The sequence below is a fragment of the Coptis chinensis genome, chromosome 3, assembly GCF_015680905.1.
Source record: "Coptis chinensis isolate HL-2020 chromosome 3, ASM1568090v1, whole genome shotgun sequence".
In the NCBI taxonomy this organism is placed as follows: domain Eukaryota; kingdom Viridiplantae; phylum Streptophyta; class Magnoliopsida; order Ranunculales; family Ranunculaceae; genus Coptis; species Coptis chinensis.
The window spans coordinates 80,595-107,811 of NC_141458.1; the positions used below are offsets into that span (position 1 = coordinate 80,595).

Below are 27,217 nucleotides of genomic sequence, written 5' to 3' on the forward strand. Positions count from 1 at the left end.
TCATACTGCAATAAGTGTTCTTATTGATCATATATTATATTGAGGTATGAACATTGATTGTTCATACCCCAAATAATTATGTTCATACTAGGAGTGACTTCGGATCGGATCAAATCGGATAAAGGGCTTCCGGAAAAATTTCCAATTTTTTTCAGATGACAATATCCTTTCCAAATCGATCCAATTATTTTTCAAATGACAATTTTTTTTCCGATCGAATTCGAAAAGTTCGGAAAATTGGAAAATTTTGGAATCCACAAAATATGGAAGTAAATCGGAAATTTGAATTATATAATTGGATTATCTTAGAATAACCATTTTTTATCCAGTTAATACATTCATTTAGCAATCATTTTGAAATGTATTAATTCTAAAAAACAATTTAGACCTTTTAACTCATTCATTCAGCAAATTTTTTCTTCATGCATGTTAATGCATTAATTTAGTAAATAGGAATATGAGATAAATTGAGACATATACTAGAATAAAAATATTGATTTCTTGAAGTTGTGAGAGAGACAATGTTCTATTTCTCTAATATTTTTATTTGGTTTGTAAGCTATATGTAGTTTTAATTTAGTAACTATATGAAGTAGACCAGATATGTTAAAAATTCGGAAATTAATCGGAAATCAGATCGGATTTTGAAAACATATCCAATTCTAATCCAATTATTTTTCGGAAAAATTGGATATCGGAACACAAATATCATTGCCAAATTCGGAAAAATATCGGATCGGAATTCGAAAAAATTGGGTTTTCGGAAAAAAGAAACACCCCTAGTTCATACCCCAAATAAGTATTAACATAATTGTTCACATGAACATTGATTGTTCATACCCCAAACAGGTATAAACAATGATTGTCCATAACTCATGTTGATGTATGAACAATCATATTCCAATAGATATTCTTATTGATCATACATTACGTTGAGGTATGAACAATCAGTGTTCATACATCAACATGAGCTTGTGTATCTCTCGAGTCGAGCTCCAATTTTGTTTGAGGCTTTATTTCGTGTTCAAGCTCAACTCATCGATTATTCGAGTAGCTCAATGAGTCTAGATTCCTATTCTTCTAGACTACAAATTTGAATTCGATCATAAGCTCTAGAGTTTGATTTGACTTGTATGATGTATAGGCCTAACTTCAACCACAAATTAGAGATAATTGAGCAAAAATAGACTCTAAATTTTACCTCAAGACCAAAATAACTTGTTAAACTCGTCTAAATAAAATACTAAAATACAACTACAATTCCCTAATACCATAATAACCACTATCAAACAACTATTTCAAGGTATGCACATTATAAATATAATTAATATGTGTTGAATAATTATAATCCAACACACTAACATAAATAATTATCCCAAATAAACGTTAACATAACTATGTAAAGTGCGAACGTTTCATATTATTGAATGAGCGAGCTGTCGACGAGCCAAGTTCGAGTTACTCACTCACCCACGCCTCATAATAAATAGAATAGATGGAGATGGGCATGGCATCCCAGACGGGGAGACTAAAAACCGAATCCAAGGTTGCTTCTCAGATTCAAACATTCAACTATAAAACTACCTTCGGATGTTTCTTTGGCATTTCATTAGTTATCTGTAACGGCCATGAGCCCATGACGTTGTTGCTCCTACAGTCCTACTTTAGTATAAAGATAAGTCAGATTTGGCCGGATTGTGAATATAGGCAGACTAGGCACAAAAAAGAATGCACTTCTAAGTTCTAACACCTCTGATATTACTTTAAAATATAATCTATTCGTGAAAACGATTGTGAAAAATAAAATGAAAAAAATCTTAGTAGTACTGTCCACGGGGATTGTTATGAACTGCCAAAAAATAACACCCAGAATGGAACATTATAGACACAAATACTTAATTGGGTGTTTACAGACAACAACAGGGCTATTAGAAAAGCAGCCTCTAAATCTGATATTTCTTTCTAATGAATATATAACAATTGAGTTACAAAATGGACCTATCCTGCAGTCCTTAATATGTACTGTGGGGAGCTGATGGTTTTTACTCCCCTGTATCTCTGAACCTCTGCAATGAAGGCCTTTTTAGGAGATTCAACTTCCACTTGCCAAGTCCAAGTCCAAGTCCACCGTACCAAGATGAACACTAATTTACTGGCAGTTTCTCTTGAATTTGCATCAGCTGAACTGGACCTCCTCCATAATGCTTAAGAGACTCAAATTTGGTGCACTTAGTGTACATTGTCCACCTCTATGCATATTACACAAGTTTGCTGCATATTATGCAAATTTTCAACTCCCAGCAACTAGGAACTGAGCAGATGGACATTCGCGCAAAAATGGTGGGAGATCAACATCTGATGGATCTGTTGCAGGAATGGCTTTTGATATATCTTCGGTAGAGAAGGGAATGCTGCAATAAAGAGATGGAAGAGAATAGGATATATACTATGGTAGAAAATCTACAGAAGTAGTAAATGAGCTCAAGTAATCAATTTCACACAGAAGTAAAACTACGCTTCAAATTAATACAATATTTTGAAACAGCAATGACCAAGAGATCTTTCATTATGCATGCACTGTAAGCTCAAATATCTAAAAGGTAATAAGAAACTCCAGATCAAAAAATATTCAGGGACTCATTTCGTTTTACTTGCTAAGTTATGTTTCTCTTTCTTGTTAATTTGTTATTGATTGGTAAGCAATATACCTTAGATCATCATCTAATAAGAATGAATTTGAGTTGAAATCCTTGGAATCTTTGTTCAGGAAATCCCGCATTTGTGCAACCACCTGGCAAATTGTAAATCATCTTCAGAACTCGGAGGAAAAACAAAAAATGTAAAAGAGAGCAAGGTACGAAATAAGTGTACTGAAAATTCAACTTGCCTCAGTTGACACACTTTGCGTACCATACTTATCATCCCAATACATGGTACATATACGATAAATTTGTCTGACAGTCAATGCCTGCGAATGTTTCAAGAAACAAGACTTCAATACAACATCAATCACCCAAGATCATAACCACCTTTGTAAATTTATTTATCTATTTCTTTTTCTTTTTCCTTTTCTTTTGAGAAAGCATGGCTTGTTTATAATTAAGGTCTACTGTAACAACTTTCAAACTTTACCAAGCTAGCAGACATTTAACACATTACCGGGCATAGATCTTGCTTGATTTCTTCTAGAGACTTTTTCCTCTTCTGATGTATCACCTGAAAGTTTTCACAAGGACCATAGTTGATGAGAAAAGGGGAAAGCCGCTTAGAAAGGTTTTTAACAGAGGTATTCTCCTGTACCAGAAATCCAACAGCTTGTCTGATATAATTAAGCTCGTGCCAAGAGGTTCCTGCAAACTGCAGCTACTACAATATTAGATGGAAGCGACAATAAAATGAAATTGAAAGAGTAACCAGATCCAAAGAAACAGGAAAAAGAAATACCTCCTCCGTAGTATTAACTATCCACCTTTCCAGTTCTGCAAGTCCAGATTTAACATACTCCCCATTTGAAAAATTGCAACACTCACGCCGCAGTAGAAGGCTGGCGGTGATCGAAATCCACTAATTATAATTATAATCAAGTTGATGTACACAAATGTTTTTAGCTTCTTGAACAGGTGACAACTTACCTATTAAATAGGGATATATTGATGAAAGAGAAAACCTGGGTGATGAGCTTGCGTATGAAAAAGGAAGGAACCTAAATGCACATCTTTTGTATCAGAAAAATAATGAAAAGAACAATGGTGTCCATAGATCACTAAAATAAAATCAGCCCAAACAAAATAAATAAGAAGAATACCATTCACTCGGACAAAGAATATGGACTATAAGAAATATTCATATTATATGAAGACTAACTATAGAGGTAAACATAAGTTCAAACAGAAAACTGTGTCTGATAAGATGCTTTACAAACTCAATGGAAAGCAGGGGCATAAGACTACGTCATGCACTCATGCCACCTATCAACCACTGTGGCTGGTTCAATCAATATTAAGCTAATCAAAATATGGAATGTACTCTTTTTATTGGATATATGGCATGTGACGTAACCATGATAACTAAAACCCCTAGAAACCTGGCTGTACCTTACAAACTTAAAGAGTTCAGATTGTCAGGTACCAAGTTGATTCGGACATACTACAGCAAATGTAAAGCTTTTGAATAGATCATTATCTTTCACAGTAAGGGAGAACCCTGAAGAAGCAAGGTGCGGTAGAGGCATTATCATTTATCAGAAACGACCTACCCGGCGGGTATTACAAACCATCTAGTGACCTGTATCTTGTCATGGAAAATTATTGGCTTTCCAAAGCATTATTCTATGAAAGAATAATTAGAATAAAATCACTTCTCCTTGGCAATTTCATCTCTCCATTGTCAACACCAACATATAATCGGATTTAAGAAGCCTTAATGGGCACATGAAGTTTACCAGGTCTATCGAGGTATCTCATTGCAAGGACACTGTAAAAGTCTTTGTCACATTTATCCTCATAATGCATATAGACATCATATTCTATATGCAGCATAGAATAGTCCACCACATAATAGGAGTACTAGGATGGGAAGTCCTCGTGTTGCACCCCAAGTGTGATATGATCTTTATCACTTTATGCTAAATATAATCCAAGTCATAAATATAATCCAAGTCATAACATAAGACTAGGAGTTCTTGTCTAGAATATTTTTAGATATGTCAAAGTGCATGTATCTTATCTTTTGGGTCATTAAACAACAACACCTGCCGTCTATCCCAACACACACAGCAGAAACCATGCAACTCAGCTACCCACCAAACAAAAAGATTGCAAAGAATAACTAAACGAACACACAGATAAGTAAGAAAATGTTCAAAATGAAGCATAGATGGTAGCCACTAGCCAGCTAATCAAGATGGGATAAAAAAGTACATGGTTAAATAAAATTGGACACAAAACTTAAGTTGGTAAAAGAAACAAAGTGTAGAACTTACATAGTTTCCACGTAAACGACTCATAAGTGAATCGAGGAACTTGATAATACTTTCCCAATGACTGCTCAGCGACTGTTGTGGAACATCCCCTGGTGATCTCGATGGTTTTCCAGCATAAGCTCGCACAGTTTTGGGTGCCTTCCAGATAATCAGATAAAGAAATTGATTTTCAGTGTATGTTCTCATTACTCAACCCAGGAATCCTTATCAAACAAAAAATATCAGACTAACCTGAATGCAAAGGCCCAGGAGTGGTGAAAGCTCTTTCTTCAAATTATCTCTAATCAAGCCAAAAATCTTCTCGACGCAAGCAGTCAATTGCTGCTTGAACAATATAGCTGGATACCTTGCTTCGACAAGAGATACACTCTCCTCAAATCCAATCAATTTCAGAGTACGCTATCAAAATGATGTCACCAAGTATAAGTACAGTTGCATCAGAACAATCAGCCGACCACTATAAGAAATTACACGCTATTTGTGGGATTAATTAATCTCAAGCAAGTGACTGCCAACAATAGATATAATGGTCCAAAATCTACAGAACTTACCTGCGTCATCCTCCCAGAGAATCCTGAATACCCTCCAGAGCGTTGAGAAGGCGTTGACAAGAAACCATTTGATCGTAGGTTCCTCTGCAAGAGGCACAGAAGTGTCGAGGCATTTGACAGCCAATATGGCAATACATAATCCTGATCCCCCGCCTAGATCGCAAGCATTTACAAAATAAAAACAAGTAAAATCAAGGTAAGTGGATAAAAAAATTAGCATTGATGGTTAACATAGATCTGGTTCCACAGCTCAAAAAATAAAAAATAAAAAATAAATGGAACACCTTGAGAGCATCATTAATCGACGCAATTATATGGTCAAAAATTGCAGTCCTCTCAGACTCGAAAGCACGCCAGTGAAGAAGACACTTGTAGATGATACAAGCTGCAACAGGTTTACCCTGTTTAAAACCCGTATCTTCCTTGATGCACCTCAAGAGAAACTCATGGTTATCCTGTGTACAAACAATCCCAACACAAACCAAAAAGTTCTGAAAGTCAATTTTTTTAGGCATAACTCTATACAATACAAATTACAATGTAAATCATTCACAAATAAATTTTCATAAATGATACACCGTGAAGAATCAATGCCTTTCAAGATGGTGCATGCAGTTTTAAATAAAAGAAACAAAAGATTGTTCTCATTAGAAACAGGTCAAGTAATAGTACCAGACAGGCATAGGCACATTACATGGACTGACCCCAGCTGAATCAATAGTAGATTCAATTGAGCTATTTTTAAAAGTGAAGACCCATGAATCCACTTTGCATATAAGAAAAAACTCATGCATCTAAAAGATTTTAGTCACTCATGGTTTTAACCAACTCCCATATATGACCGGCAAAAGTTTAGAAATCCGAAATTTTCAACAATAAAACTTTTAAAATTAGCAATAAAGTGCGGTAAAAATTGTAAGTTTTAAGGTAAAAAATGTGGCTATAATTTGGCATTTAAAATCTAAAACGTTTTTTATTTTTATTTTTCAATTTTATTCATGAAAAAATAATACCAAATTTTTGGTTCTACTTCACTATTACTAACACATGGTTAAACCGTATCATTCAAAAATTTGCCAAATTATTCATTTTACAAACCATGAGCCACAATTTAACCCTAAACCATATCCCAAATAAGCCAAACTGAATAAAATCCCCAAAAAAATCAAAAAATTTGTTATTTAACCCTTTACCAAATAGCCAAAAAGGAAAAGGCCTGCTATATATGCTTTTATCTTCCATCTTCGACTTGTGTTTGATTTAAATAATTATAAAGTCCATTGGAGAATAAAGTAGGTGTTATGGAATCAAACTAACTAAACAGAGCCCTGACTGGTCATGTCCTAGCCACTATTATCTCTATAATGAAAGAGGTGGAAGTGGGAAGAGAGGATAGTGGATGTTGTGTTATTCGCCAAGAAATGAGGTAGAAGTCTACAGTTGAAAGTGCCCTTAACAATGCAAATCATGTCACTATCATTCCTTCTACAAATCACAATAGTAATTACTAATAATGGTAGGCTGAAGAAAATATTTTTTTGGTAGGCTGAAGAAACTATATCGTACTTTTACAACACTTAAGATCAGACATTTCCAGCTAGAAAAAGTTTCTTGTACACATGTGAGCAAAAGATAAACAAATGACTTAATAACACAGAGAAGTGCAGAATTGAAAAAAAACAAAAACAAAAAACCACCAATTAAGAATTTAAGATGAACATCAGACGGGAAAACTAGCAACCAATTCCGACTGCATAATCACTGGCAAATTCGAGAAACCCAAGAATTATTTGCTTTATGAGTGATTTATAAGGCACAAGCAGAGCCTTACAATAAGAATACAAACCTGATGTTTCTCAGTTGTCATCCTTGGTCGACGTGAGTCCGAAATGCTGTGTGCAAAAGGTACAATATACTTTGTAGGGGTAGGTGACTCCTACATGAAACATAGAGAAAATGATCAATAAAATTGAAGTACAGAACTGTTGTGGAACTTGAAGAGTGTCAGAATATCTTACAAAGACAGCCTTCTCATCTGTACTGAGGAGTAGCAAACTAGAGTGCTTCTGATACATAAAAAGATACTAACAGTAAAAATAGAGAAGTTGAAAGAACAAATATCAATCACTAAACAACGAAAGGAAACTTTTATGTGATTTTGCCTTCATACTAAGAAATCAGAAATTGCATCCTGGGTAACAACCTGAACTTGTATACAACTAACATACATATAACATTATATAACAGAGTCTTACCTCCGACATTGGCTTGGCAAGCCCGGGAAGGTGACTTCTTGGAGATGTATTGATTACTTTTTGTCTGAGAACAAGATTCTCGTCTTCCAAAACAGAGAGTTTTTCCTCCAGACTGGTAAAATATATAAACCAGGAACCAATGAGGGAGGAAACAAGAATATGATGCCCCAATAGACATATGACGTAACATAAAAGACACAGAAACGAAGTCGATGCTTTGTAAGTTTTGGGGACAAACAAACTAGACATAAACTCCACAAAAGTACAATCTGAGGCATAGAATAAACATATAACTAAGATAAAAGTAACTCTCTCCTAAAAGTACAAACTCCAAACATGAAGCAAGAGACTTTCAAAAGATAAAAGTATGAAACATCACCTTTGTAGATTCTGCTGGAGCTGGGTACAATTGTCTTCGACTTCATGTAACTTCCTCATGGCATCACTACTATCTTTTTGAGCTTTAACAAGCTCATGCTCCAGTGCTGACTTCTGCTTTTCAAAGGATTCTAAAGCACTCTGCAAAGGAACCAAATAAATTCCATTAGAAAACCTTCTCAGACTGAAAACAAATGATGATCAATAGGCAATAGTACAAGAAACATTACTAGCAGGACCTTTTTTAAGGCTTTATCCAATAAGGATGGATTTCCTTCACTTGCACTTAGGCAAGCTTAACCAATCATATGCTGGAAGAGATACAATGGTAATTGCAACAAAATTCCAAAAATCTTAAGCAACCTCATCTGAAAATATTTTTTTCTCTTTAAATGAAAAATACAGCACATTACAAAAACATCCAAACCATTTTTTTTTTTTTTTTTTTTTTTTAAGTGGAAATTTTATTGATAATTGATAACGAGTTTTACAAATGATTAGGACAAGTGTGCAACAAATTGCACTACAAGTCCTCTCTGAATGGCAAATCCTATCATCCTAAATACAAACTCGTTAGAACCAGCTGTCATTACGTTACTGTTCATAACTTTCTGCAACCTCTTAAAAAGGTCGGTTGCAAAACATGGGGAATTAACCAGAAAAAATTTAGTCAGGATGCAGCATTCTAACAATACAATTTATGCAACATAAAACCCACAGAGCACGCACCTTCAATAATGCATTATCTTTGCTTAGGTCAGCTATTCCGACCAGTCTGCTTTCCAATGCTGATTTCTCCTTCATTGATACTTCTAGCTGAGTCTCAAGCAATGAGTTTTTTTTGCACTCACTCACTGTAGCCAACTTAGCGACATCTAACTCCTTATTCAATGATGTCAACATGTTATGAAGCTTTGAAATTTCTACCAACTTAGCCTCTTCATTTGATACCTGCATTTAAAAAGAAAAAAGATCTTTTAAAGTTTACAAATGTAAGTTTAGTAGTGTAGAAGATGGGCATCCAACTTAAAAACAATTGGAGATAAGTGGAGAGGCCCCAAGATTTATATGTTTGAACGCAAGGTTTAGACACCCAATATGGAATTATAAATCTCAAGAAGTAGTTTAAAATTATCGTCCACTCTCCCTTTCATTTTCTCTTTCTTTATACTCTCAACTAAGGCATTGGTCTTGTCTTGATTATTACCCCTCTATTACCAAATTCTATGACTTTCCCTCGTCGCTCCTAAATTTGACAATATCACCGGTTTCTTGCCTATTTTTATCTCTTTCCTTCTAAACTTATCCAGCTCATTCTCCATAATAACCACACCCCATACTTTTTCGCTTTCCTCCCTACCATGTTTGCCTTGTCTTGCACTGCTCTTCTGAACATTGTTAATTTTTTCTCCCACACCCCTCATTATTACTTGAAGAATTTGATTCCATCATTTTCTCTCGTCTTTCTTCCCTCTCAATTTTCAAGTGGCACTAATTCGTAAGCTTTAGAAGACTATTATCCGATGTGGACCAGGTGGCATTTAAGTAATGGTCATAAACTACAAGGTACAACTTTTTACATTTTTAAGTTGTTCTCAAAGTTCTTCAAATACCAATCGATCGCTAACGTTATACATACAACTATTCAATGTGAGGAATATACAGTAGTTAGGTTAAATAAAAGTGTCAGAAGATTAGCATATAAGAGAATAACATTGTAAATTAAATAAAAATAAAAATAAAACACCATCAAAACAAAGAGATTACCCGCAATCGCTTTTCCAGATTCAACCTCCAAGTGAGATCTTCCAACTGTTGTGCAAGCTTATTCTTCGCTAAGCGTAGTGCGCCGGTTTCATTTGCCTCCTATAAAATTTACCAAACTTATGCTTTAGCCTAGAATAAATAGTAAACCATCTTTTTTGGATCATATGATCAGGAAAAGAATATGTTGGTGCTTAGGTTTCATGTCCCTGCTACTATAGTGTTTTCAAGTTTGAGCATCCACTGTGTACATCTCAAAGTGCCATAGATGGTCTTGCAAGTTGCATAGAAATAATTTAAAAAATAAAATAAAAAATAAAACAACAACAATAACAACAGCAACAACAATAATAATTCGTACCCGTTTGAGCCTCCAAAGCTGTCTTTTGGCTATTTTCTTTCTCCAAAGACATTGTATGGCTACAATAGAGCTTTGATAATGTCTGAAAGTGGACTGCACTTTGAACATCCTCCATCGTGCCTGCGCGAGTGAGAAAAAATATCAAATGGCGTTGGCTGGCACTTTCAAATAAAACTATTAATGCAAATAAGAAATCAGCAATGCTTTTAATTTAACAAGAAATTTAAATTTTAGTGCAAAACAGAAATGATTCCTCCACAAAGCTCATCCAAAAATTTCTTAGTGGCAGATTAGATTAAGAAAACCAAAATTGAAGTCTTGCTTAAACAACAAACAATAGCAAAAAAATATACAAGATGACATATCAATCTCAAATTGAGAGCAGACACAACAAATTAACTAAACATGTCTTAATGTGATACCCTTGGGCGTGGCCCAAGGAGGGGTATGTTGGAAAGGCACCTAGCCCAGTGATGGGTGACGATTGCGTCATAGTGTGTCCCACTTTGCTTAGGAGGTTGTCCTAGATCTATATAGATTAAATTATTCATCAAATCCTAATGTTGAAGTCTTTTCAAGCACAGTTGGCTGCAGGATTGGTGACAACTATGCAGTTAAGCATGTTATAGCAGGAGCAATCTTAGGACGAGTGACCTCTTATTCTCTTAAGAAACTGCTTATGTCAGATAAACACCCACACTGTCGAAGTCCGCAATGGCTAAGTGGGGACATCATCAGGGACAAGAAAGAGCGGACTAATACATATCAGAGCCGAGAACGGCTCAACCCAAAAGTGGAGGGATTGTGATACGCATGGCCATGTCCAAGGGAAAGGTACCTTGCACGGTGATAGTGACAGTTGCGCCCTGGTGTGGTTCCACTTTGTTTCAGTGGCTATCCTAGATCTGGATATGTATAATTATTCGTCAAATCAAGGCCTTCTCCAACACACATTAGTGAGAACAGGATTGGTGAGAATTATGCACTTACGCATGCTCTAACAGGAGCAATCTTAGGATGGGTGACCTATTAGGAATAGGGCAGGAAATAGGGTCGAGTATGCTCGAAACCCGAATATATCGGGTTTGGTTTTAAGTTCATATCCAATTAGGCTAATCGGGTCAGGTTTGGGTAAAGAAAATATAACACAGTCAGGTTCAGATACAGATTCGAATATGTGGAAGAAATCCGCCAACCCGCTAATAGATATGTATATTCAATAAGATAATAAGGGGTTGAATGGTATTTTACTCAATTATTAAATACTAGTTTGATTGTTTGACTATAATTTAAAAATAGAACATTCATTAAATGCATTGTTACATGGACATGTCATATTTTGAAAAAAATTCCGTGTCGGATACATATCCACGTGTCTGGTCGGACACATATCAGACATATTGCATGTGATTAACCTCATATTTTGATATTTCGCCGTGTCAAACACTTCGTATCCGTGTCTGATACGGACACACCTATCCGTGTCAATGTAACTTAGATTAAATGTCATTCATTCTCTGAAACATGGTTGAAGAGACCAAGACTCAACAAGGCAGACCAACATTTGTTTCTTTAATCACACAAAATCAAAACCCTTTAACAAAAACATATACACCTTATCTTCCTTAGTTGATACTTATCTTCCAAGCCTTCAACGTCTTCATCCTCCCCAAGCACCAAGACTCCTTTAGATTATCTTCCTTACTTGATTTTTTAAGTGTTTTTTTTTAAAACACTTTCTATTAGATTTCTTCAAGATCATAATATATTTGATTTGGAACTCTTTAATCCCCCTGCCTATGTACGGAAAAGCTTCAGATTCGAATTTCTTAAATACTGATCAGATACGGATTCAGGTCATGCACCATCCTGCCCGAACCCAATCCGTTTCCTGCCCAAACCATGGAAGTAAAATTTCTTTTTTTTTTTTTTTTTTTTTTTCATCACTGGTATTAAATGAAATTAGATGCAGTGTAGCATACCATTTTCAGTAACCTTGAAAAGTTCTAACATCAATAGAAGAATACTGGACACCATATACTATGACTAAGATTAATCTGAAAGAAGATAAAGATAATGATTCAAACGGTCTCCTGAAAAACTAATGAAGTGTGACAACCTGCTCCACTCTATGCTGATATTTTCCTTGCGTAATTGACACACTGTATGAAGCGTGGGGTTTTCCTGAAAAGGCCTCGGTACTAAGTAGAGGTTGGAGAATAACTTGTGAAACCAGATCTTGGATAATTCCTAACAAATGTAGGAGTGGACTTAGACTCCTGGAGCAACCTTTACCCCTTAGGGGAGGCACCTTTGTACCATAAAACCCTGGGGCTTTAACCGACGCATTGCGAAATAAGGCTCTAGTCAGACTGAAGTTGAACAGTAGATATACAAAAAGCAATAAAGAAGACAAAATCACCAAGAAGAGAGATGAAAGAGAAACCCAGAGAATCTGCAAAACTGTTCAAGAAGATTACCTGGATCAGCATCGCAGCTTTATGTTCCTTCCTTAGTAGGAATTTTTGACGAGCTGAGAATCCTCTGATGTTAGATTGCACAAGGACAGCAGCTGAATAAAGCTGAAGATATGAACGTCGATGTAGCCATCTACGAACATATTTCTGAATCAAAAGAGCAGCTGATGCTTCTTTTCTTTCAGCAAAGATATTTCTAGCAAGGCAACCTGAAAAGATGGAAGAATTGTCTCAAACACAATAGCAACAACAAAAAGGGTAATCCAACTTGCACAATGTACCAAAATTAGTTCGTATAGATACATCCAACAACAAAAAGCCTAGAATTATCCAAGGAATTCTTAAAAAATGATGGAATAAACTGTTGACCAATTTGAGAAAAACAATTAAGTAAACGAGTTCCTCAGCCAAGGAAGAATATGCTCTAGAGACCCGTACCATGAGAAGAAAGCATCTCCTCAATTAATTAAAATCTTCAAAAATACTAACGGATGGAAAATGTTCTAATAGGTAAAAGTGAACCATGAGGAAGTTATTCGAACATATAGACATGTATCTCAAACTTCTTGCAATAATGTGTACTCCTTAGTAAAAGCTCCGAATTATCTCATTCCATACAATATAACATAATGGCAATCATCAAAAAGTTCATAAATGTGAACAGTTTCAAAGTAAATAAGTAACCTCTGCAATAGGTTTGTAGAACAACTGAGGCGCTCCGAATTGAGGTGAAATTCCGATATGCAATGTATGTTCGCAGTTGATTTTGAATAAGTCTTGCTGCGCTATCCAAGACATCAGCTCGCCGCGAATCTAAAATAGCAATCTGACCAGCCCTGAGAAAAAGTTTGGTTCTGCCCAACTGTGAATAGAAAAGAAAAAAAAAATGGTGCGTCAGGGAAATAGACCCCCCCATAACGCAAATGAAATCCTCTTCAAACAAAACCACTTGGGAAAGCAAGAGCAAACTCATAATGAAAACGCTTTCACTGTATACGTAAGAACAAGAAAATGGTAAAGGCCCATCTAAAAACGACTTCACAAGGCAACATCATGGAACTATACCTGGAAATTTTCAAGATGCAGCTTTTTCAGCAATCTCTCAGTCAAGGCTTTTACATCGTAACTGCATAATCAACAAAAAGTCGGATAGTGAATGAAATCACATATTTTCGAATGAAAAAGGATATAAGGTACCCACCATGTTATCAATATCATACAACAATGACATATCGTATCGAAAGCAAATCGATACATATCACACTAGTGTATTGAAAGTTTTATATATCACATGATACAAGGAGCGTATCATACAATACATTCCGTATCGAGTGATACGCTTCAAACACATGAAATATTAAAAAAAAAATTATCCGAAAACGAGTTTTTAAGATTTATTTAGGTTTTTCTTCTCCTTTCTAAGCCTTAGAAAGCCATCTAAGGTTTTAGGATATGATAACCACCAACTGTAATGCAAAAGCAACAGCTAGCTTTACTCATCTAACAACTAGCTTATCCATTTATGTCTAATACTAATTTGGGCCTCGTAGTTGAAAATGATGACATTTTGTACTAGGGGTGTGCATAAATCCGATGTATCCGACAGAACCGACCGACCCGAACCGTACCACACCGGTCAGTTATCCGTTTAAGACCAGTTTGGATCAGTTTGAAATATTGCAAAACCGGCAATGTCAGTTCGGTGCTCGGTTTTAGATTGTGATAACCGAAATTAACCGACCCAACCGTTACATATTAATATTTTAGAATATACACATTCAATTTAATGTAAAACTAGTCACGTGGTGGCTGGCTCAAAGTAGGGGCATTTTTCAAAAAAACAAGTAATCACGTGGTGGTTCCCTTCACAACAAAACATCTCGATTAGTGTGATACCAACTCAAATAAGTAAGTCAAACTGGCCCCTTTTCTCTGCAAAATGTTTCAATTTGATTTATCTATTTTTTATTTGTCTGTCTCAGTTGCATCCCCAACTAAGCCACACACACACAGAAAAGAGATGGGACCTCAAAGGCTCAAACAATGGTGCCAAAAGCAAGGGTTAGTAGTAGAAACCCAGATCAGGGCGTGGGATTGGGAATTATTCAAGCCAAAAATGGTGGTGTATCCCCACGTCATGATAGTGGAAGCTAAACTAATTGAAAACCACCAAGGCTTTATCCAGCTGATGAGGTTAAGAAACCTTTTGTTAACAATTGCAAACATCAACCACTCAAGGCAACCTTTTGATTATATTGGCTGGAAGGTTTCAAGGGTAAAAAAGTTGTGTTTTTTAACTAGCTTTCTTTTGGGTTTGCTCCTTCTTACTGGACCTTTCAAGAGAAAGAACATGCTCTCACTGCAAAGGGAAGATGATCATAAAGTTGTGGATGCTTTGTTGATAAAGTTGATTGAAGGAGTTCCAGAGTTGAAGACAGAAGACATATTTGGCTCATTGGCTGCAAGATTTTCGCTCAAGTTTAGTCAGGCATCAAACCCCATGAGCTCGTGTTCTAGATGAAAGACTTTGCAAAGTCTCAGGTCGGTTAAAACATCGGTTAAACTGTAACATACTCAGGTTGGATCAGGTATCGATTAGGTTGGAAATTGGTCGGGTCAGTTTCGGATCGGTTAAGAGTATTGATTCAGTTCAGATCGGCTATTGCAGTTCATAAACTGACATGGTCAGTTCTGTGGTCGGTTTTTACCCAAACCCGACCAAAACTGACCCATGCATACCCCTATTTTGTACCATACACTAGTAGTATTGTATGTGATAAGACTATTTTTGTACAAAACTTACATACACATGCACAAACACATATAAAACTATAACCATGAGTCTTCACTCTTCAATCCTTAATACCCTTTCCTACAAAATATAAATTTATTGCATATATATATATATATATATATATATATATATATATATATATATATATATATATATATATATATATATATATAAAACACTATTTTTGACGGAAGTTCCACGGCTAATTTTTTAGAGATATAATCCATAGGGTGACATCCTAAATTGTTGAAATGCACTTTTGACATTCTTATTGTACATCCTATCAAAAGTGCATTTCAACAATGAATTAGTATATGATTTTTTGTAGATATAATCTACTCTTCATAGATTATATCTCTACAAAAAATTAGCTCAATTCGATATTTCTAGTCTTGTCAAACTTAAAATTATTTCTAGACCGTTATTTGAATATATATATATATATATTCTATGAAATAGTTTATATCTACAAAAAAAATCATACATAATACATCATTGTTTGTTTACCCCTAGCCAAACCATATATATATATATTCAAATAACTCATATACATATTGTTTATAATTAATTTGTATGAACTCATTTTCATACCATCAACCTTGTATGTCCCCCTTAATGAATAGTGATTGGCTCAAGTGTGTGAGAATGATTGAGAAATTAAATTGGTTTGTTCTCCTTGGTTTTAGATGGGGAAAGATGTCATTTGAATTGATCGGCTGAATCCATTTGGGTTGCTGGGGGATCAAGCCACGCCGTAGTTCTCCCTCCTCTTCCCTCTCTTCACTATCTCTTATGGCTGCCCTCCATTAGAGCAGCCTCCTTCTCTTCTCTCCTTTTTCCCCTTTCCTAACCCTATTTCTTTATGGGCTTTATACCCTATCTCTTGTCTTTTTCCATCCCTTGACCTCTATTCCTCATCTCATGGGTCAAAAGCTACCCACTTGTCTCCCCTAACCCTTTTTGCATAAAGTTCCTGTGCTCTCATTTCTTTCAAGTGTTATACTTTAAAGATCTTATACATGTGATGTCAGTGGTCACAAATATGGCTACTACATAATTTTAAAAATACCGTATCTTACGATACACGATACAATATGCAAAAACTGGATACGATTTGACAATTATGGTACCCACAACCAAAAAAAAAAAAAATAAACATACTTCTAAATGCTAGCATAAATGGGAAGGTGCATATTGTCGGTCAATGCCTCATGAATGATTTCTCGCTCTATCCTACTTTATTCAAAACTTTGAAGCTTAATAATACAAATTATGTTGCACGTATTCCAATTACTTTAGATTCACACCGACACTAATGAAGTGTAGCTTTTACATGGGGTAGGACACCGGCAGGAGAAAGATCAATTCATCACTGCCCGAGTATCAAAAGTTATTCTTCCTATAATAAGGGTGTTAGATGCGTGTTTGGAAAATTACATGTCCATAAATATATCTTGATGGCACAAGAATTATTGGCAGCTCTCAACACTCACTCTCATACCCTAATCACAAGATGAATTTCTGATACTAGCGGTTGCCTGTACCTATGCAAATTCCCATAAAAATAACCATAAAACCAAATCTTCACCCGAAATTGCATGTTTTGTCCCACCTCATGAGAACACACACGCCTACATGTTGTAAACATATCAGCATGTCTCTGACACAGTTTACAAACTCGCACCACATTTTTTCCTTGAAACACTTTGTGGCTCTAGCACATAGTAGGGGTTCCTTGGGCACAACTTGCCCTTTCTTTTAGCATCTAATACTATTTACAATGAATATAAATAATAATAATAATAATAATAACTTTCTTTTTTACAAAGTCCCAAATATATCATTCTCTACTGAAAGGTCATGTAGAGACCTCAAAAGAAATATCAATTATATCAGAAAAACAAATTTTCAATCAGAATTATGAATCCTAATATTTCAAAAAACTATATAGTCAAAAGCTACAAAAGGTTTCTCTCTCCCACCACAGATGCACCCTCTTCTTTCTACCATATATGGATGTTGTTTTCTACGCCCCTTTGCTTTCCCTTGCTTTTCCCATTACACTCGTACATAATGACCTATAGAGAGTAAGTGATTCCAACCCCAAGATTTACGAGCGCATCTTATCAGGTCTATGATCTTAGTCAACATTATCTTCCTCTCAAACTTGATGTTTTTAACTCCACACACACTTTTGAGAATATTGAAAATCATTCAAATGAGCTATATATGGAATCAGTTATCAAATCACCTTCCATCCATAAGTTCGGGAGCTAAAATTCCAAAGCGATCCACAAACTCGGAGTAAGTCCTCCGAGTAGGATAACCTGCAAGACTTATTCGAACAGCCTCTAGCACACCCTGCAAGTAGAGCAAATTAGTTCACGTGATATGAATACCTCACTCAAATGATTACAAAGAATAGGGAAAAATCTATAATAAAACAAAAGGTAAAAGAAATGCTCTTCAGGACCCAAATTCAAAGATAAAATGTTTCGGGAAAAAAAAAATGGACCAAGCTAACCATATTCATTCCTGAGGCGAGCTACACCAAGTGTGGAGCAAAAAAAATAAATTACACAAGATAGCACCTAAAATAATATTAAATATTATGAGAAAATACAACATCTACTCATCTATTGAATACATATAGTGGAAAGGGACATAATAAAGAAAAATATATATATAAGTTCACAAAACTTATTAAACAGGATCTCAAGAATAATGAGAAGAATCGAGTAAGCTATTGTTGTTAACAAGTGTCGTTTTCAGAATGAATAACTAAATCAATACGGATAGATATACATGATTGTCATGATAAAAAGAAATCTACAAAAATATATTTTGTCCAATGTCATTTGAAATGATTGATGCTATATAAGACTCAAATAATAACTTGGTTACTAAATTTGTAGAAATTACTGAAATCAAATATTACAAACCATTCTTTGAAATGATGCAGAATGCTTAATATTTTAAAAAGGTAGGCAAGCAAGCTGCCAACCAATAGCAATTCCTATATATGAATACGAAGAGACATAACAAAACTGAAAGTACTGACCCCACATCGTAACTGATGCAAGACACTTTGATTCTCAAACTTCTGAGGACGATTCAAGGAGTTTGGCTTGACACAGCGAATGTAATGTGGCTCCGTAGAGTTGAGGCTCTCCATAAGTGACTGAAGTTGTTGCTGTTAAGCATAACAAAAGGACATAACCAGGTCACCAGAGATATTACATAAGGATTGTATGTTTAGTATAAACATACAATAATGTTATAGGTTATAAAGTTAAAAGATAATAGCTGGAGTGATACATCTTAACACAAAAAAGAGAACACGACTGCGGTAAACACATAAGCCAAACCAGGTCACAGAAAATGAGGACTCTTATAACACATAACTGAAATGATTTTGTGTCCCCCACCCCGCCCCTCATCATGGAAACTCTATCATGGTGTATAAGTGTATAACAGCATAACTCATCAATTGTGTCCAAAATTCTCAAAATAATTAGTTGTAAACCTCGTCTTTTTTTTTTTTTTTTTTACTTCATATTAGGACACAAATAATCAAGATAAAAGGTACTCCAAACAAAACATGCCACACAAAAATGGTCGTACCTTAAATCTAGAGGAAACGGATGAAAACTTGTAAGATGATCTCGATGACTCCTCTTGCAGTGAAGGGAACAGACCAGCAACAAAAGAACATTTTGATGAACCTAGTAAATTAGAGTGTTCTACCACAACATAGTCTCGATTTTTATCTAAAAAGGAATCTGTTTGATATGTAACCTATAAAACAAAAGGACAAAGAAAATGAGGAAGATGGGTAATTTTCAACAAAATAGAAAACAAAAGTTTGACTGCAGATTTATTGAGATACAATACTTGCCTTCCCAGCATAGTGGGAAATGGTAAAATTCGTTTCTGAGAACTTCGTCTTTTCCAACCTCTTATGAGATTGGAGGCACTGAAAGAGCTTGGTAGAAAATGTTGCATGTGTTGACTTTGGAAACAGGCTGCCAAAACAATAAAAATTAAAATAAGGATAAGAGTATAGTGCAAGTAGATGAACCTAGAGCATACTCAAAGATGTAATGCAGAGAGTTTCTTGTACCAAGCTTCATCCAAAAGAGCAATTATTCCAATAGGTTTCTGCATATGCATATAGATCAGCATGAGCACATAAAAGAAACTAAGGGGAAAATATACAAAGAGGACAGAAAAAAAATAACAATAGAAATGGTGAACAACCTTACAATTCATAATCTGACTCAAGAACATAACTCACAAGTAAAAACAGTGACACTATTTATAGCAGAAAATACTAACTTCCATAAAGATATTCCAGCATGCAAGTATGCAACCTTAAAAGATTGACACACAAATTCTAGGAGCTACTGAATGTGTCCAGATGTAAACATTGTGTGCATCCTTTAAAACTTTTAGCAAGCCAAAGCCTTTTGGATCTAAATTGACTCTAAATTTTTAGCACATCCATGAATTGTCGGTACACAATTCGTAGTTCAAATGTCATATATCAGAGTAAAAACAGAGAGATAAGTGGGGTGGGGGTGGGAGGGACCTTCTCAATTAAATCCAACACATCTTGATTATCAATGAAATCGATGTAGCTCCAATTGATTTTTTCCTTCCTATATTCCTCCTGCTCCATCTTAAATATATGCTGAGATAAATGGAGATAATGAAGTAAGATAATGTAGCCAACAGAAAGCATCAGTTAGTTCCATTGAATTTGTTCACTCACTTCGTTGAAATGCTGCTGAAGTTTTTCATTTGCAAAGTTGATGCAGAACTGCTCAAAACTGAGAAAGGTGAATGGAAGGGTCAGAATGAAAAGAATATATGATCAAGAAAACAAGTGAATGACTAAATCTACCAAGAACTGCTAGCATTAAGGAGGGACCACAGGCTTCAAAGATGATGCATTATAAACAAGTGAAAGTGGCATCAAAATCAGTGCGTGCTGTACAAGCTATCAAGAGAATGGAGGAACCTCCCTGATTCCTTATGACTGTTAGAATCAATTTTTCAATTGTGTTCATGCTTTTAAATATGTTGAATTCAAGCTTGTTTACAGGGAGACTAATAAGGCTGCTCATATCTAGCCCCCCTGCTGGATGCAATAGTTCTAGCTATGTGCTGGTGTTGTTCTTCTATTCTCCTTTTGATGAAAGACTTAGCAACATTGTACTGAAGGATGGACTAGGTACTGTGTATCAGAGAATTATTAATGAAAGCTAGGGATGCTGTAATCCCCACTTAAACGTCAAACAAACAAACAAACAAACAGGTAATGGTTTTTTCTCATTTCCACAATTAGTGTTTAAAAAGGCATTTTGAAGCAGCCTCAAGTCAAGGTGCAAGAACATCACACTGAGGTGTATGCCTTAATAATAATAATAACAACAACAACGATGATGATGATGATGATGATGATGATGATGATGATGATTACAAAACAACAATCATGATATTAACAAAAATCTTGATAACAACAATAACCCCACCAAGAATAATCACGAATAGAAAAGAATATTAACATGGCGCATACAATTCATGATACTCCATCAAAGTAACCGTTTAGAAACAGCGGAAACCTGAGATTTCAGCTCAGCTTCCTCATGAGCAAATGGAAATGACCTGTTGTTCTGGAAGCACTCAAATCCATAAATGTCCAATACTCCGATTTGCGCCTTTGACTCCATGTCTTGCCCAACTGACCTATTAATCTTTTCAACCAGCCTGAAATGTATATTTAAACAACAAAACAATTGCTTTATAAAATAAAATTGGATATTTCAAAAATTTGGAACTTGAATGTGTTGACAGAAAACACACCAGTCAAACAGTCGAGCATATACAGTCTTTGCTAATGCATCTCGGCTGGCTATAGCAGCGTTACAGTCAAGAGCTTTAACAATCATTCCTTCACGAGTTTGAATTGAACGTGTGCAAAGTGTTGCAAGCAAAAGGTTTGCATCGCACCTAAGAATAATTAAAACAAAAATGGAGTCATTAAAATAACCAAAAACAACAACATATGTGGACAAGCTAAGACAGCTAAAACAATTCTAGGTAACATGTTCTCAGTTACAAAGTATAAATTGACCCAAATCTTGAGTGTACGTAAATGTAGCTGACCCATCTACTAGATAGCAAGTTAAATTCTACAAAACCAACCACAAGAAGATTATTGTTGAGGAAATACAGTCATAAAGACATCAAATCAAGATCATGCATTCATAGCTAAAGCGATAAAAAGATTTAGAATTTTCGTAGGAAGGGTATCCAGTAATTTACATGAATAACGTAGAAGCCATCTGAAGATGAAAGCTAGAATTTTGATCCTTAATAGTGGAAGAATCGTGCTCTTTGCCGGGAGAAAATTCGATGTTGCCCAAATGTAAAATAGCTGCTAAGGTGCGAAATATGGATTGCTGCAAATATGAATATTAAGTATGAAAGTGAAATTGTTTTCTTCGAAACAATTATACATACAGAATTTAAGGAGAGTTAAAGATCAATCACAAGTAACAAACCTGATCATCGGCACTTATACCGACTACATCCATTGATCTCCTTGTCTTCAAATATTCCAGTGCACTGCTCACTCCATCTAATTCATAAGTTCTACTTTGGTTTAAATAATGGAAATTGCTTGGATGGCCCAGTTTATATTTCTCTGCGTCCTGCAAGTATGAAAAAAGGCATTCTGTCAAAGCTTAACCTACAAGATTTCAATATTTTTATGCATGTGTCAATGGCTTGATCATAAAGTATCGAATTCATTATTGAAAATTGTAGATTAGAATTGAACTTTCCTTGGTCATAAGGATAACCGCATGAGAACCTGAATTTGCAGAGATTCTATGACGCAGCAATGTGCATCCTAGGGACCTGTCTGATGGATAGTATTTCAGAGAAAGTATTTCATTGCTTCATTAGGGAGTCAATGGGAATTCCAATCAAGACTGCCTAACAAACTTGAGCAACCGAGGGAGCTAGCTAGACACTATTAATGTAGAGTTCAAGTTGTACCATTGGCACATATATATAGTATGTTGGATATATTGTCAGATATAGTATGTTATGTGTGTAAGTCCAAAAGACAAGTTATGCACCAAACTGTGACGTAATGCGTACAAGTGTTGTCACCAACCCGTTGTGGTTCAAGATCAGTCATTGTATCTTCATACGCTGTGTGTGATGTCTCCAAACAAATACTAAATGATGTGTACAACGGTTAGACAAGGGAAGCTTATCAAGACACGGGAACAGGATACATATTGACAATGAGGAAGTAGAGAAGGGCAGAAGGTTCACACTTCAAAAGCCGGCACAATCTCAGCTGTAATTTACAAAGCTCTTCTTGGCAAAGATCTCGACAAGTCCAAAAACTAAGAGCTTGGATATCTTGAGAATTCAATTTCGGAAATCTTGAAACATCTCATACAGAATCCTTTAATAGAACATAATATTTCACCAGATCTGGCACAGTTTTGAACTAGTATCTCAACCCCAGTGCAGTATGCTAAAGGATTTGCGAACGGATATTTGGCATAAAGATAAAAGGTGCCAAGGTGACTTTATCTGCAAGGCTCTTCAAAAGGACCTTGATGATAAGATGTGAAGTGGGGGTTGCGGAGTCCAGACAAGCTATTCCTCATGCCTAAAGAGGTTTTCTTCCCTCTTTCCACAAAAAGCACACATAAATGAACCTTGTTCAAGTCAGAATGTATTGTTTATCAATTACAGAGGTCGCTTTAAACTCCTTCAAATTACACATTGCCACTCCCGTGAAGAATATTAAACAGAATAACAATAACCTAAGAGCTCATATTTCATGTAATTAACTAATTACTATAAATGTCACCATCTATAGTTATGAAGGAAACAAATACCAAAAAAAATAAGTAAGAAGCACACACCTTTCCAGATGCGCATAACTGATAAAAGCAATGATAATTTCTTTCAGGATCTGTTATCTGCACCACACGAGATCGTTCTAAGAGATAGGTTCTAATAGCAGCCCCAGATATCCTACCATTTGCATCAAATTGGATCTCAACAAACTTCCCAAATCGACTGCAGGTGAGGAAAGACGTCAATATCAATAATCACAAAATATAACATTAGAAAAGGAAATTTGACTATCAAAGTTTGTTTTATTGGTATAATGGTATCAATGGGAGTCCATCATACCTGTACAGCCAAGTAAGTAAGATAATGAAATAATAGACTAGACGACAATTATTGACATAGATAATATCAATGTGCTAAGCCACACCAAAATAGAATACCTACTTTATGCTACCAAGAAGAAGAAGTAAAACGAAAGCAGTATTATACTACCAAAATAAATAAACCAAAACAATTTAAACAAAAGATTGTATATTATTTTCTTGGTTCACAAAGAACAGCAAGAAAATTTGGTAAGATCCTCTTCAATTTCATCAATGAGTTTCATATGCCACCTTGTGTACAAAACTATAATCCATTTTAGAATAGGGTTCTTTCTTTTTTCACAAGTTTAATAGAGAGTTTTTTTCAAGGGACGATTTTTTTCAAGGGACTTTTACTAATGGTGAAGGAAGGGAAAACAACTTACGTTAGTGAACCGATAACAATTACAGTCATAATGTAGCAAATATAATTGATTGATCCAAAGTACTTTCCATAGAGTGCATAGTGTTTTTCAGTTTTCCTTTTTAATTAAATCCACGTACATCCTAATTACCAAATATGCCATTTAATGGGAGTCACTTGTACCTCTACAGAAATATTAAATATTCAAATGCACATCTCAAGCGTTGAGATTATAATCCCATATATTTTATTTTATTTTTTGTGATCGGGATTATATATTTGACTGCAAGGCTTTAGACACCCGATATGGGATTATAATCTCAACACCAAGAATCTGAAATTCAACCTCAACCACCCACAGAATCTTTTTCTGCCTTTCACTAAGATAAATCTACACCATTCATTTCTTACTCTGTGAGTCAACTTATATGTAGACAGGCAGATATACCTGTATAAGATATCAGGTATATGGGAATTAACCTGCCTGCCACTGTCAAAGACCGAGAGATATTCGTGTCTTTCTTACATAAATATCAGCATATCCACATTCTCCTTTATACTTATGATGTCAACAAAATTTCCTATGCATTTCTACCATGGTTGTTTTACGTCTGTACCGACTTAAAGCTAACACTAACTTGACATGTTGCAGCTAGAACCAAAAACCTCAACTTAACTATCTATGGTTGATTCTAACTTATCGGAGAAAGGCCCTTTCTAGTCATCAGGCAATAGGGTTTGAGTTTTACTATTCTTGACCGTGATGTGGGACATTTGGCTGTAAAAATGTCAGCATGATTTTTTTATGGAGTTTTAGCTAAGCCAAGGGAGATTATCTTTTATATTTCCTTCACTAGCGATCAAAGTGTTCAGGAGTACAGAGATTGTCAGTTTAAGTATATTGCATCTAGACATTTATCGCACTTGAATCATGGGTAATCAAGATTTTAACATGTGGACTAGGTTTATGTTTGTATTGTTTTTTCCTCTACTCTTGTACCTGTAGATTGCCTCAACCTACTTTCGTATTGAAGAATTTCATATTTCACCCCAAGAAAAAGTAAAACCATAAATCAACATGGCCAGAAAACTTAAGGTAACAAGCAAACAAACTAAGGCAGCTTAGAGAATAAAACTAACCTGGAGTTGTCATTCCTAACAGTCCTCGCATTCCCAAATGCCTCCAAGAGTGGGTTGGACTGCCATCACAAGAAAAGCATTTGATATCTCTATGTTCTAACCACACCAAAATAGAATACCTACTTTATGCTAAATCATTCTTTGAAAAAAGTCTCCTAAGCTCTTCTAAAAAAAACCATAGTGAATGCAAAAAATATATATATACAATTAGACTCTTACTTCAAGGACTTGTTGCTCAACTGTCCTATCATCAGAAGCAGCCCTTCCACCAACGTAAGTCAGGTACTGCATGAGTAATTTAGTTGTCTCTGTCTTTCCAGCACCACTTTCTCCACTGACCAAAATAGACTGACTACGACCCTCGTTCACCATTGCCCTACAAATCAGGACAGCCAAACACACGTTACAATCCATAGAACCAAATAATGAGGTAACAATTCTAATGCAACCATTTAATATATAATTACCTATACGATGCATCTGCCACAGCAAAAACATGAGGACTTAGCACACCGAATGTAGCCCCTTTATATTGCTCCATCATGTGCGCGTTATATAAATGTGGTAGTTTCGTAAATGGATTAACGGCAATCAATATGCTCCCCGTGTATGTCTAAATGAAGACATAAATACCAAAAAAAAAAAATCAATACAATATTTATCACAAACACTGTCCACTTAAACACGTATCATTCATTAGTCATTACATATTTCCATTTAAAAAACACATAAGTTGGTGCAATCCAATTTACAAAAAGATGCTCACTCAGTATTTAATAAAATGTCGTATAATTAATTAATAAAACCTCGTAACGATAAACTAACTAGTGCAATTAAACTTACATAGATATCATTCAATGCATATCTTCTAGCAAGATTAAAAAGAACTTCAGGTTCATTCAAATAAGGTAATTTCGTCATATCATCAACTCCAGCATGATCAGCATCTGCATCTCTAGTATACAATTTCTCCACCAAAACAAACATCTATACAACAATAATCAAAATCACTAAACATTCTAAAATAAAAACTAATTAAACAAATAATTAAGTTTATCAAACCTTCTTTCCATAATTAGTAACGATTTGAATCTGTTTCCCAGAAACATCAACAACTTGAGCAGGTAACCAAGCAGAATCTTTATCTTCAAACCAGACATTGTAACCTTTACGAAAGCTCATTTTTTTTTCCTGAAAACAAAACCACCTACAAATTTAACATCAAATTGAAACCCTAGAAATGTTATTGTTTTTTTAATTGTTTAAATTTAACATCAAATTGAAACCCTAGAAATGTTATTGCTTTTTTAATTGTTTTTTTGGTACCCGCATCATTCAGGTTGAGTCAACTTCCCGCCCTCAACACATGTGTAGTGAGTCAAAATTGACGCATACTCTTTTTTATTATGTATATATATATATATATTATAGGTTGGTAAGACTTACGTAATCAAACTTGGTTTACTTGTGATAAGTATTCGACACCTGTTTGATTTAAGTAAGACAAAAAAAAAAATGAAATTAGTGGAAATAGCGTGGGTATTTTTTGGTCTTGTGGTGTTTGGTCTATGTAATTATTATGTGTATAGTAATAAGGGGAATAAATATTCAAATCAATGTTTTTCCCAATACAATTGGAGTTGCCAATGATTGATTGCATTTTTGAAAAGTTGGCAAATGTGACCTGTTTACTTGTTATGGAAAATGTAAATGGGTAAATTTGATTCGGATAGTAAATTTCACCACGGGCTGACAATGACGCCGTGGGGGTTCTACGCCAGCTCTAAAATGGGGCCTTGTTGTTTTAAATGCAATTTTATTTTTTTGCATGGGCAAGTGGTGATTGACTTTAAATTTCTAATGGAGAGCTACTAAATTGCCACATAAGTGTCACATAGGC

The 27,217-nt window shown here is 35.2% G+C and overlaps 1 protein-coding gene and 1 pseudogene across 2 annotated transcripts; one reads left to right on the forward strand and one right to left on the reverse strand.

Moving 5' to 3' along the window:
* Window positions 1-1,758: 1,758 nt before the first annotated feature.
* XI-I (myosin) lies at window positions 1,759-26,786 on the reverse strand. 2 transcript variants are annotated; one of them, XM_086599683.1, is made up of 39 exons: window positions 26,764-26,786; window positions 26,380-26,508; window positions 26,161-26,304; window positions 25,785-25,930; window positions 25,537-25,693; window positions 25,318-25,376; window positions 23,520-23,676; window positions 22,131-22,280; window positions 21,892-22,028; window positions 21,430-21,576; window positions 21,232-21,333; window positions 20,336-20,393; window positions 20,153-20,254; window positions 19,685-19,722; window positions 19,460-19,586; window positions 19,186-19,359; window positions 18,623-18,754; window positions 17,813-17,922; window positions 13,833-13,893; window positions 13,452-13,629; window positions 12,771-12,976; window positions 10,291-10,410; window positions 9,933-10,031; window positions 8,895-9,116; window positions 8,167-8,306; window positions 7,788-7,899; window positions 7,551-7,598; window positions 7,379-7,468; window positions 5,817-5,987; window positions 5,533-5,685; window positions 5,213-5,380; window positions 4,982-5,119; window positions 3,633-3,703; window positions 3,445-3,544; window positions 3,301-3,357; window positions 3,160-3,216; window positions 2,888-2,968; window positions 2,709-2,791; window positions 1,759-2,411 (listed from the first exon to the last, which is right to left on the reverse strand). In XM_086599683.1, the coding sequence occupies exons 2-39, from the start codon at window positions 26,497-26,499 to the stop codon at window positions 2,291-2,293; spliced, it is 4,536 nt and encodes a 1,511-aa protein (XP_086455809.1). In that variant the 5' UTR covers window positions 26,500-26,508; window positions 26,764-26,786; the 3' UTR covers window positions 1,759-2,290. The 2 variants fall into 2 exon arrangements, with proteins under 2 accessions (XP_086455809.1, XP_086455808.1); XM_086599682.1 differs by lacking the exon at window positions 26,764-26,786 and adding an exon at window positions 26,644-26,743.
* LOC147506945 (large ribosomal subunit protein eL6y pseudogene) lies at window positions 14,699-15,398 on the forward strand (annotated as a pseudogene).
* Window positions 26,787-27,217: the final 431 nt, after the last annotated feature.

Bases quoted from the DNA above. Each gene is read 5' to 3' on its own strand.
- XI-I (XM_086599682.1), bottom strand. The intron at 18,755-19,185 runs GTACGACCATTT...TATGCTTAACAG, and splicing joins CCGTTTCCTCTAGATTTAAG to CAACAACTTCAGTCACTTAT. The intron at 9,117-9,932 runs GTAATCTCTTTG...TTTTAAATGCAG, and splicing joins ATCTGGAAAAGCGATTGCGG to GTATCAAATGAAGAGGCTAA.